The 12,513-nt window shown below is 40.8% G+C and overlaps 1 protein-coding gene across 2 annotated transcripts; it reads right to left on the bottom strand.

The window, feature by feature from the left end:
* Positions 1 to 300: 300 nt before the first annotated feature.
* On the bottom strand, positions 301 to 12,138 carry MDH1 (malate dehydrogenase 1, NAD (soluble)). Of its 2 annotated transcripts, none has more exons than XM_010574743.1 (9): positions 12,060 to 12,138; positions 6,583 to 6,681; positions 6,273 to 6,369; positions 5,120 to 5,295; positions 3,656 to 3,778; positions 3,347 to 3,523; positions 1,603 to 1,716; positions 1,301 to 1,390; positions 301 to 931 (listed from the first exon to the last, which is right to left on the bottom strand). In XM_010574743.1, exons 1-9 carry the CDS (start codon positions 12,060 to 12,062, stop codon positions 806 to 808), a joined length of 1,005 nt encoding a protein of 334 aa, XP_010573045.1. In that variant the 5' UTR covers positions 12,063 to 12,138; the 3' UTR covers positions 301 to 805. The 2 variants fall into 2 exon arrangements, with proteins under 2 accessions (XP_010573045.1, XP_010573044.1); XM_010574742.1 differs by lacking the exon at positions 12,060 to 12,138 and adding an exon at positions 11,541 to 11,643.
* Between the last annotated feature and the right edge of the window lie 375 nt (positions 12,139 to 12,513).

Genomic DNA, 12,513 nt, shown 5'->3' with positions numbered 1-12,513 from the left:
ACAAAAAGCTTTGAAGCTACAATCAAATTAATACTGAGCTACAGTACCAACACTGCTTTTCAACAGCAGTGCTGGAATACAAATCTGCCTTGAGGCTTTTGTGTCTGATGTTGACATAAAGCAATTTTGCCTGGGAAAGACAAATGAAGTGCTAGTCATCAATAAAGCTCCTTAAAACCAGTTTCCCTGTTTCTTAAAATAGGCCTCCAGTGGTTTTTTTATGTTGTACTATCAAATTCTGCTAGTTACATAACTAAAACGTGCAAATAAAGCGCAACAGACTACTCTTTAGCCATTATGTGATTAAGCATCTTTTAATATTTCTGTTTATGCTTACAATGTTTGTCAACAGAGTGAACAGTATATACTTGGAGTCTGTCCAGTGATAGACTTGAGTCACTGAACTACTGGTTCGAGGAGAACTACTGGCATTCTAATTTTATTTTCAGTTGAGCCATAGGATGCTGAAGTGATCACGGACTAGCACATGTTCCAATAGTGCCAAATTCTAACCAAAACTCAGATTGTGCGTTAGTAGCCAAGGCAAACAATTATTCTGTATCATACACAGAAAGCAACTAGTATTGAACAGACAAAAAGTTTGGTCAACAAACTAGTTTTACTTCTTTAATAATCTTTTTGCTAATAACTCAATAGGCACAACAGTACCAGTAAGCATATGAACTTTAAAATGCACAATTGTCACAGACAGTTGACTTGAATACAGGAATAGTGTTTGGTAGACTTAGAGACGACTTTTAGATTCTTCCACTCTTAAATGATTTTGTATTTCCTCATCACCTAGTCATGCACTGGAGAGGAATTCCACAGCAGTCTCCTTTTCTTCAGTTAACTCCTTAGCAGTCAGATCCATCTTCTCACGAGAAAAATCATTAATAGGAAGTCCCTCAACAAACTTCCAAGTCTTGTCCTGTTTTAAAACAAACAAAAAAACCACCTCCATGTTAGAACAAGCTTCATTCAGTCTTCATGAAGGAAACTTTGCAGCATAAGACACAAAGTTTATGGCCTTAAAAAACACTTCAGGCAGTAGTTAACTTTGTTTTCAGATAAAGAATGCAACCAGCACCAGCTAGTCATAATCAGATTCTACTTGTCTCTCAGTACTTATTTGATAACTACTACAAAATGGTTAACAATGGTCCACTCTGTGAGAGACTGCTAAAACCCCTACATCCCAGCAACTGCAGTCCCATACTAAAAGCACTGCTGTTAAGCTCATATGACAGTTTAGCTAGGTCTTGCAGAAGATTTGTGGATTTAAATACAGTCTAGCTACCTTGATCACAACAGGGAATGAATACAGCAGGTCTTCAGGAACACCGTAAGAATTGCCATCAGAAATTACTCCCATGGAAACAAATTCACCCTGAAACCAGAAAATTAAGAGAGAAATACATTTCTCACTGCTGGAAGCAATTAAAATTTTAATTTCCAATATACTGCATCTCCTGTGACACACTTTATTCCAGAAAAAGACAGATTCTTCCCCCTCTGAACACACATACTTGAGGTCAAAGACACTGGCATGTAATCAAAGCCATCAGGCAAACAAGCACTTACTCAAGAGCAACATCTTACCGCTGGAGTGCCAAACCAGATGTCCCTCACATGATCGCAGATAGCTTTGGCAGCTGACATTGCACTGGACAGCTTCCTAGCCTTAATAACAGCTGCTCCACGTTGCTGAACGGTCTGCAATTCAGGAAAAAAACCCACAAACCTAAATTGCAAAGCAGCAAAATCATGACTTGGTCTGAAAGCTGTTAGTAAACGCCATGAGGAAAGACCACCTTACATCACTACTTAATTTCATCAGTCAAGACATAGCTCTATCACTAAATGAACATGGCATACAATCCAGAAATACAGTCTAGAAGAGTTTTGCCAAGACAAGAACATAATGGAGTATTTCAGAGGCTGGCTCATTTCTCAGTACCTGTGTTATAGCTAGCACCCCACTGACTTCTCTCATACCAGCCAGGTATTTCAAGCTTTTACCACCAAGAGACTTCATGTCTGTCAATAGTAACAGATGCCTTAGAGCAACACTGGCAGTTAAGGTTTTTTGCTGAATACCAAGGTGAACTACTTGCTGGTCTCGATCCTACAATACTTAATGCATAAAATTAATTTAATTCCTGAAAATAGTTGAACCTACCTCCCTATACTCAAATTTAGATTAAGAAATTTTTTACTTAAGAATTGTACTTCTTAGAATTAGCATAGCTTCTTAAACCTCACATATTTTTTTCTTAGTAAGTTTTGGTAAGGCTCTATGCCAACCAGACCCCAGTCTAGAAAGCAAGAATCATGAAATCTCCTTATCTTAGGCAAAGCATTCTAGCACAGACCAGCATTACAATGCACCTAGAAGGCCAAACCAGTATCCTGCCTTGGCCACATGAGATACAGCAGGATCAAGGACAAGGACAGGTTTCTGCTTACCCTTTGGCTCATGAACTTTGTATGCCAGCATACAATCATTTATTCTGTAGCAACAAGCGTGAACTGAAATAAGCTATATCCAAAAACAAGACAGGACAGAGCACAGTCATATGACAAAACACATCCTCAGGCCCAAACTAAAGGTGCTTTGGCCAAGATACAGTACCTGGCTGTCAGCATGTCAGTAACACTGCAATACCAAGCAAAGTACACCTACTTGGAGTCACATTCATCAAGGGCTTTAGTAATCCTTGTTTCACTTGATATTGCATTTAGGCAGCCTGTGCTTTTAATCAGTTAGTACCATTATTTTGTTTTACCAGCTTATATCATTATTTATTGCTACCCTACATTAAGACATTTGCAGGTGTTTTCTAGATTTTTCAGATTACTTTTTAGAAATGCTGCTGACGAGGCCACAGATTTAGATTTGGAAAGTGTGTGCACAAACACATGCACGTGCAGGGGGAGGGCTGCTGGGCTTTTTTGGTAGCTGGGGAGCAGCAAATGGAAGATCATCCTACTTGTCATCTACAAAGCTGCCCAAAAAAGTCACCATAGTGAAATGTCAATGGTGTTTGTGTGTCAGATGAGTTGCACCTGAGCTATGATCAAAATTCTTTTTGTTGAATCATTTTAGCACTCCAAATGGATTTTTCTAGTAGTATTTACATTGGTTTTCATAATGCCTTAGATTTTTCAAAAGCAAGTAACTGATAAGAGAGAAGCTATCTAAAGTGACTTATTCTAGTGAGATAGGAAGAACTGCTTCACCCAGTCAGTCAGTTACATAGTTCATAATTTCACATGAGGTTAGAACAAAGCAGAAGCACAGAATAACCATTTAAAAAAACAATCAAAAACCCCAAGATCTTACCAGGATAAAGTCTCCCTTCAGCCAGCTGTCATCTTTTATAGCTTCATAAACTCCAACTTCCTTTCCTTTCACATTTACCTTTGCATGATTAACATCTGGATATTGAGTGGAGGAATGGTTGCCCCAGATGATGACATTCTTCACATCATTAGCAGTCACACCAAGTTTCAGAGCAATCTAATTGGAAATTAAAGATGTCCAACGTATTAACTTCAGCTTCTCAATTCACAGGCTTCTTTGAGAGCATTGCTTTGTTTGTATTTAGCAGAGACAACAGAAAGCATTCTACTTTGAATAGGCCCTTTTTACCTGAGATTTAGCTCTGTTGTGATCCAAACGAGTTAAGCAGCTGAAGTTTTCCTTTGGTATTGATGGGGCTGACTTTGATGCAATCAGGCAGTTAGTATTTGCTGGATTCCCAACTACCACAACCTAAAAACAAAAAAGGGGAAGGGGAACATGGGAAGATGAAGAAGCTATTTCTGCAAAACAACTCCCTCAAGTGAAATACATGGCTTCGCCTTCAAAGAAGCTATCAAAAAGTTAAGTTTTCTAAATCTCTGGGTTGTCTTCAACATGGTTGTTTTATATGTGCATTGTTCACAGTCACCGAGTCTTCTATAACTGCACAGAAAAATATTTTCTAGCTAATTATAATTTGACATTCAAACATGAAAGAGAACAAGACTTCTAGGGAGATCTGCACACTGACCCACAGCCTGGCTTCAAACCTCATGCTACTAGATACAGAAAAAGCAAGATACATACACACTAGTCAGCCCACAGTGAATTCACCATCACCTTTCAAATGCTTTATATAATTGCTTTATAATTAAGAAAGCCAGAACAGTTACTTATCTCAATGTTCATAGGCAGCTAGAAGTAAAATATTGCCTGGATTTAGATCAATTTATTACTATGGAAAACTGATTTTTATTCATCCTTCATCTACTAATGTGCCTCAGATGATTAATGTCAAGCTCCATATACTCTCAATCACACAAGCTAATCTGCAAACCTCCCTTTGCATTTCCCCTTTTCAAAGTGAGTTCAGTAAATTTTCCATTACTCTGCAATAGTAACATTGATAGTTTTTATACCAATTGTATAAAGAAGCAAACAAGTCTTTAGAAGCAGTAGGAAGTTCATCAGCAGAGGAAGTAGACATTAAAAAGTCAGTTACAAAGCACAGTTAGAATCTGGGTCTGAGATTAAGAGCAGTAGGAGAGCAGCCACATGATCCCATTAACTGTGCTGAAGGAATCTGAGAGAGAACAATTAAAAGCTTCCAATGCTCCAAAGACCAAGACGCAAACAACCTAAATAAAGCTGATTTTTTGTGCAACTGTAATTCCATATTGATACTGAAGTTAAGGGTCATTATGTTAAAGCCACAGATGGATATGAAGTAGGCAGCTGCATGTAGATAATTTAGTTCTCCCAGAGAAGAAAGATAACGAGCAGAAGACTGCTTTTTATTTTTTTAATATAGTTTTTTTTTAAGAATTGCTGGTAACTAGTTCAGAATATGTGTGGACTACAGCAATACAATATAAGACTTATCTTTTTCACCAAACGAATTAAGGACTAAATCATCTGTGTATTTAACATACTATCTCTCATCTAACCTTGACTGTGGTCTATTTTCCAGGGCTTAAGGAAAGGAATGCCTGCACTAAATAGGCTCCTGCTTGCACAATATCATTCTACAATGTATTTAGATCTCTACAAAACTCAGAGAGTTAACTTTTAAAATTCAGTTTCTATATTCACCTTGACAGTCTTTTTGGCATACTTGTCCAAGGCTGCACCCTGAGACTTGAAAATTTTCACATTTGCTTTGAGTAAATCCTTCCTCTCCATGCCCTCTCTCCTTGGCATGGAGCCAACCAGAATTGCTATGTCAAGGTCTTTGAATGCAACTTCCTCCTTGTCTGTTGGAATGACCTCTAAAAAAAGGAAAGGGGGGGAAAAATAATCTAAGTAAGATAAATAGTCATGGCAAAGTGTTAAAGGGAATATTCTTTGGTTCACAGATAGTATATAAACTGATCTGCCAACACCACCACCTTCCCCTTCCAAAAACGTTAAGTATAGTCATTTACCCCTAACTCCACAGATTAAATACTTGCCAGTGAACAGTTTATATATACAAATATTTATCTAAAGCTTTAGATATAAATTCTGAAAACACAGGAGAAATCTATGTAAAAAGATACCTTTCATGTCTGTCTATCTAAATATGTACACATATGTACATATGCTGTTCTTCACTTTTACAAAAAATTTTCAGTGGCAAGCACCAACACATATGAAGTTTTTCTCTCCCTTTAACACTTCAGACTGAAGAAGGTTTGATGTGTACAAGTACAAGAGCTGGCAGCTACATGCCTTTTTTTTTTTAAAGTACTATAATAATTACAGTAGCATCTACTTGCTCCTTTTCTTCTGCTTGTTTAAACTATCAAAACTTAACTTGTTTACACAACTTGATGAGCAATTTTTCAGTTTGTGTCTATGTAGAAGGTATTTCTAAAGACTAGATGTTTTAAATTTATTTTTTTTAATTACTTAGTAAAGGCATCTAGGTGTACCTAAAGATTCAATGCTATTTTACCACTAGGCCAGAATACAATGCATAAATGCACAAGTATCTGACAATTTGTTGTACATGCTGACAACCCAGGTTTAGATGACATAAACCAAAACCCAGGTATCTGCATAGTCAATTCTTTACACAAAACTCATTTGATTACATTCTTCTGAGCTTACATCCCAAGTTAAATTATCTTCCACAAAATGTAAAACCAAGAAAGGATCATCTAATATTTTCTTCTGCTCAACTTCCTGCCAGCTACAGGAACTCATAAATGCAACAGTTGTACTAGAACATCTTATAGGTATAAGAAAAATTTCTTTTGGCCACCTCTCAGCAGCGGTAGGGCACAGTCCTGCAGCTCCATCACTACACCTTCCAATACAGTCATCATGGGGGTGATATCCAGCAGCACAAGAATAAGAGGCTGTAAAGAAAGAAATGGTTTAGTGCAAGTCAGGCTTAACCTGTTTTGAAAATTAATTTGTCTTGTTATCTGCTAGAAAATGCTATCTTGTGCAAGACTTAAAATCCATTTGCAGAAAATTGAAAAACTTCAGCATGACCAACAACTGCATAACAGAACAGGACTCCATTTTCCCCACTTAAAGAATAAGTTATTTGCACATTGGTAACTTACCTGTTCTTTGCCGAAGACATCTCCCTTGGCAATGCTGTACAGCAGCGAGTAAGCAATCTGCCCAGCAGCTCCAGTCACCAGGACTCTGATAGGTTCACCCTTCAATAAAGTTAGAGAGACTTACACACAGCTACACGGTGCAAGCTCATACCATCCAAGAGCAGTAAAAATTAACAGTTACTACAGAAATAAGGTTATGATTATTTAACCTGGATGAAAGCATGTGCCTAAATGTGGATCAGGCCCAGATCCTGGGATCATCCTTCTGTTCTGCTAGAACCATAAGCAATTTCTCTACGTGCTTTTACAGAAACAGACCACTCTTGCAAAAATATCCTTAAGAATTGCTCCTGGAAAAGCTTCCAAAATGCCAGGAATAACAATCTATTTGAAAATCTTTGTATTCTTTTTAACACTGCCTTTTTAACATAAGGCATTACAACATGTACCCACTCATTAGATTACCCATTCATACTTCAAATTTACTACAGAAGTTTTACGAGCTGTGACACTTCACCAGTTTTCACATTCTTTCAATTTTGAGGGCTGTTACCATTAAGCATTTTGAATGCTTACTTGCAACCAAAGACTTATTGAATGCCAGAAACCAAGGAATCTAGTGGACTTAAAACTACTGCCTCACTGAACTGTTATGCGGCAGTTTAACAAATCCACAGACAAAAGCTACATTATAGACAAATACAGACACTAATATCCATAATACAACTGTTCATTGTCCAACTGACCCAAAACTCCAAAAGGCTGGGAGAAGACTGCCAACATGTTGCTATATTGCAAACAGGGGGAAAAAAATGGCCTACCCTATAGCAAAAGTCCATTTTGTTAATCAGAACCAGGACTTGGGGAGCTCCAGAGGTCATTTAATATTGAAAGGGGAAACATGCCAAAGGACATTCATAACCCAGTATTTTGTAAGCCTGTTTTTTATATCTCCCTTTTTGCCTAGAGGCAATAGGGCTTGGGCAGATTGTGCTAGGACAGGAAAAAGCAGACTCCGAGCAGCCAGTGGGAATCCCATGCCTACTTTTTCACATAATTAAAAGATGATCATTTGAATTATGGACAAAATGTCTTCCACATTCAATTATGTCTGAAGTGATTTAACTGCATACTGGGCTACATTATGAAAAGTGTAGCTTGCAGAGCAAAGGCAGGCATTTTGCTTAGGGCTGGTGGTTGCAACTGGAATACTAAGTCTGGTTTTGGGACTCTGAGTTTTAGAGGGATGTTGAAAAACTAAAGAGGGTCCAGGCAAGCATTATTCAGATGGTTGGGGCCCAGAGTTCATGTCCTATAAGATGAGGCTGAGGGAGCTGGGCATAGTCTGGAAAGGTAGAAGACAAGGGGTGATTTAACAGCAGCCTACTACTACTTACAGAAAGATTACAAAAATAACACTGCCAAACACCTTTCAGTAGTGGCAGATGGCAGAATGTGGGGCAACAGCTACAAATGAAGAGAAAAATTCTTGATTAGGGTGGTACTGTTGCACTGTAACAGGGTACCCAGAGAGTCTGTGCAACCTTCATCCTTGGTGGTTTTCAAGGCCCAGATGTAAAAACATGTATGACCTGATTTAGCAGTGGCAAACACCTTGCTATCAGGCTGGACTGGACAACCTCCAGACTCAGATCAAGGAAGAGGTCAGACTGGATGCCCTCTAGAGATCCTTTCCAACCAACATTCCTGTCATCGATATTTATAGGAAAACCATTTTGGGATTTGAGTGTATTCTCTCTGCAGAAGTGACCAGCCAAGCACAACTGCATCAAGCTAACATTAGATAACCATAAAAATGAGGCCACCTGCCCCATTTTACCAGGTACTAGATAAAATGAGAGCATAAGTGATGGAAATTAAACTACTGAACTCACAGATTTAGACCTCAACATGATTTTGCCTTCATTATGGGAATGATTCTTTAAATATTTGGTTAAATGGCTACCTGTTATGGTGCTGAACTGCATTATTTTCTTTTGAACGTGTCCTCCTGCAAGTGTCATCCTCAAACCTTGTCAAAACTCCATCACGAGGGGGAAGGAGAGCAGACAATCTATTATTGCCATTTTAAATCTCAAAACTAGTTTTGGTATACTATACTTGAGTAAGGAAGTTATGCCATCCAAATGTACCATAATGTCTGAATGATGATGGGCAGCACAGATTAAGGTGCATATCAGATTTTAAAGCCAACTTTTCAGCATGTTTTTAAGGAGAATCTACATTTTATTTACGTAAAGGGAACAATGAACACTCTTTCAAGGCAGCTAATCATATTAATTAGAAAAATAAGTACTGGAAAATTACTGTGCTGCAAAACCTTGGCCTGCCAAAAACCCGTATCAACAGCACATAGAAAGTGATCCTATGCTAAGCATGCTACTCCGGAACTCACACAGATAACAGCAAAACACATTTTCTTTGATTCACATGGTATCTGAAATCAATTGTGAATTGATTTCTGAATTTCCAGTGAACGGAACAAGGATTTTAAGAAGTTAAGCTCTTTCTCATTTGCAACCTGTGATCCAATCTAAAGTAGTGTTACAAAAGGGGGAAAGTAAATGAGAATTTTCTCCATTATATGCACTTCATATGCTAATCTGATTTAAACAAACAAACAAAAAAAGTCAGTCTATCCACTAGCATTATTTAGCTTAACAAGAGAGGGAAGGAGTGGAAGATAAAAAGGCAAGAGGTAGGACTATTTTTTTTTTAGTTTTTACTAAGAGAGACTTAACATTCAGCCTTGTTAAAAAAAAATTAAAAATCCTTCAGTCATGACTCAGCTCTACCCTCTCAAAAAAATTATTTTTGCTTACTACCATCCTTCCTGTTCTCCCATTTTGGTCTGGAGGAGGGAGGAAGAAAAACTAAACTAGTGAGGAGTACTGCCTACTTGTTTTTTCTTCTCCATGCCTTCAGTACACTGATTTCCATACAAGCTCTCCCTGCACCCCCTTGCCCCTGCAGCAACTGTGAGCAATTACTATCAAAGGAATTTTCATGCTCTCTTGATTCCAGGAACTAGATTAACAAGCCAAAAATGTTGTGCTTCTTAACAAAATACAGTTAACTCTCCCTGGAAAGCTTACATCACATATAAAAATCTGTATCACTGAGCATCTGAGGCTACTTTTGGAGGTTGGATGTTTAGAGAAATGAGTAGCTCCCCAGTGGAAATTGTAGGCTTCACACATTCATGTTCAGGCACTTTAATCCGTGACTTGGCTCCTACACTGGACTTCAGTAAGAATACTTTCACACTGGTAACTACAGAGGTGACCTTTACTCACTCATTCTCAGGTATAAAAGAACCAGAAGACAAAGTAAACAACATCTAACTGAACTATTTAGTTTCAAAGCCTTCCCCAGTCAACATACAGCAAATGTATAGTTAAAAAGTTTTAGGAAACTGAAAGAGTAGCAAAGGTAATGATAAAAAGGAAGGAAAAAAAGTGAACATTGCATCCTGAGACAGCCTTCTCCCTCTAATTCAGCAAACATGTAGGATTTCTCCCCCTCCTAAATTATCACAGATAAAAGTGAAGCTTCCAATATCAAATGAGGAAGCTGTGGGCTTAATGTGTCCCCCCTCTTTGGCTTAAGAACTCAGTGCTTAAATTATCTCTGTGATTACTGCTGATACTAGCAGACCTAAGATATTAGTGCCATACATGAAAAATAGCACTATATTGCAAAACTTATTCAGGAGGTTACAAAGGTAAGTAAAAGTGTGATACCAAATAACCCACAATCTATCAAATGTAGGAACAAGAAAAAAAAAATCTATGTCCTGTCTACACAAGTGATGGACTTTGCATTACTACTTACAATTATAAAGGACCTCTATAAACATTATTACTGATAAATTTAACTGTGTGTAAAATATTATCAACCTAATGTTATTCCTGAATATTAAAGCCAACTAAGCTATCCCACCTTGCTTGATAAGAATGCCTTAAGCATTAAACTGGATGTCCTCAAAAGTCTAAAGCTTGCCTAACCACCTTTCCCTTTGCTCTTCCCTCTTAAAGCAGAGTTACAGTAACAGCAAATTTATTTGGAAGTGTGGCAGAAAGTATCAGCAATACAGTTATGCACTTTAGCAACCCCAGCAGCACTGTGGTTCATAGACTGAATTCCAAAGGAAGTCTTTCCTTAAGAAATGACCTTGAGACAGGTGCCCTTAAAAACTTTTTCCATTTCATTTAGCTAATAGCCAATGTCTGTCAATAGACAGATGATTTTATTGCAGAAGTTTAAAGCCCCTGCCCAACACCAAATGCATAATTAGAATAGTGAAAGTAAGACAAAAACAGTGACATTCAGAAAAGTCTGGACATCAAAGTAAGTTTCAATAGCAGTTGGTTCTGCTGGAGACCAGCAAATTCAAGGCAGTCAATGTTTTGAAAGCTCAAGTACAAACTAAAACTTGCTGCCTTGTGGTCACTCCTGAGAATCCATATTTTGAACAGAAATAAGGGTAGAGAACTAGGATAGATGAGATTTACAGGTTTCAGTATTTTTTAGTGTATAGCTGAAATAAAAAGCCGCATTTCAGAGCATGCAAGCATCTTTTCTATAGCAACTTACCGAAAGAAAAGGTTTTAATAAAAGGGTATAAAGTCTAGAAAAACATGGAGATTTTTCACGATTATGAAGGAAAGCAAGGTCTCTGCGCAAGTTTGTGTGTGTGCATACACATATATGCCACTGAAAAGCAAAGCATTCCAGTTCACCTGTGTAACCTCAGGGCAGAACTAGAAGGGCTCCTCAGCAATTTGAGGAACCTAGGCAAATAGCTGGATTTCTGACAGCAAACAGGGGGTGAAACAAGAGAGGGAAACATTTCACAGGCACTTCCCCTTGAGTTAACACAGAATTGCACCCAGAACCTTTAACGCCTCACGAAACCAAGAAGCGAGCATCCCCACCTTCCCGCAGGCCATGCTGCTAACGCGGGGCTCAGCCAGGCGCCGGCTGCAGGAAAAGTCGCAATTAAACCGCTGAAGGGTCAGCGGCAGGCCGGGGAGGTTCGCTCCGCTCCGCCGGGGTGACCCCAGCGGGAGCACAAGCTGACCTCCCCCCCACCCCCCGTCAGCCAAGAGGAGGCAGACGCGACGCGAGGCCGGCACTGCAGGGGCCGACACCGACCCCCAAGTCCCCGGGCTGGATGAAGGTCAACCCGGCGGGGCCTCCCTGGGGGCCGAGGCGGGCCCCGGGTGCCTCCAGCACCTTCAAGTCACCCCCGGGGCCTTGCGGCAGCACCGCGGGGCGCCCGGCGAGGAGCGGGGCGTGGGGAGGCGGGGGGGAGCCGGCGCCATTTCGCAGCCACCTCCGCCTGACGGGAGCCCCCCGCCCCAACCGCCCCGGCGAGGGGGCGCAGCCCGCCATCACCCCGCCCCGACCGCCGCCTAAAGGGAGCGGCCCCCGGCTCGGGGAGCGGTACCGACCATGGCTGAGAGGAGCGACGGGTTCGGCAGCCTCGAGGTCACCTCTACAGCGCGACTGCAGCCGCGACAGCCCTGCGCTAAGGTAGCGCGGAGGGGCGGGGCGCGCCCGCTCCGCGCGGCCGCCTGGGGACTGTAGTCGCGGCTCCGCCGACCGCGCAGCTCGGGGCTGGGGCAGAACTACAACTCCCAGCATGCCTCGGGCACGCGCGCCTCGCCCCCTGGCGCTATTGGCGTCCTGGCAGCGGTTACCCGCCCCCCCCCGCCTTGCCCCATTCATTGAAGCGCAGAGCAGCGGCCCGAGAGCAGCTCTGCTGAGAGCCGCTAGGGGGCAACGGGCGGCACCCTTGGTTGCGCATGCGCTCCTGGGAAAGGAGGGCCGGGGGTTGCGGCAGCGGGCTTGCGCATGCGCCGGGCGAAGGGCCGGCGTTGCGCGCCTTCTCATCTGCGGGCAGAG

This window comes from Haliaeetus leucocephalus, unplaced genomic scaffold, assembly GCF_000737465.1.
Source record: "Haliaeetus leucocephalus isolate CR32 unplaced genomic scaffold, Haliaeetus_leucocephalus-4.0 Scaffold450, whole genome shotgun sequence".
NCBI lineage: Eukaryota > Metazoa > Chordata > Aves > Accipitriformes > Accipitridae > Haliaeetus > Haliaeetus leucocephalus.
The sequence above is the reverse complement of the archived record's forward strand: the minus strand, read 5'-3'. Positions and strand labels throughout refer to the sequence as shown.

Excerpts from the sequence above, each read along its gene's own strand:
- MDH1 (XM_010574742.1), bottom strand. Across the intron at positions 3,779-5,119 it reads ATGCCAAAAAGACTGTCAAG|GTTGTGGTAGTTGGGAATCC; the intron begins GTGAATATAGAA and ends TTTTGTTTTTAG. Across the intron at positions 1,391-1,602 it reads TCTGGTTTGGCACTCCAGCG|GGTGAATTTGTTTCCATGGG; the intron begins GTAAGATGTTGC and ends TTCTGGTTTCAG.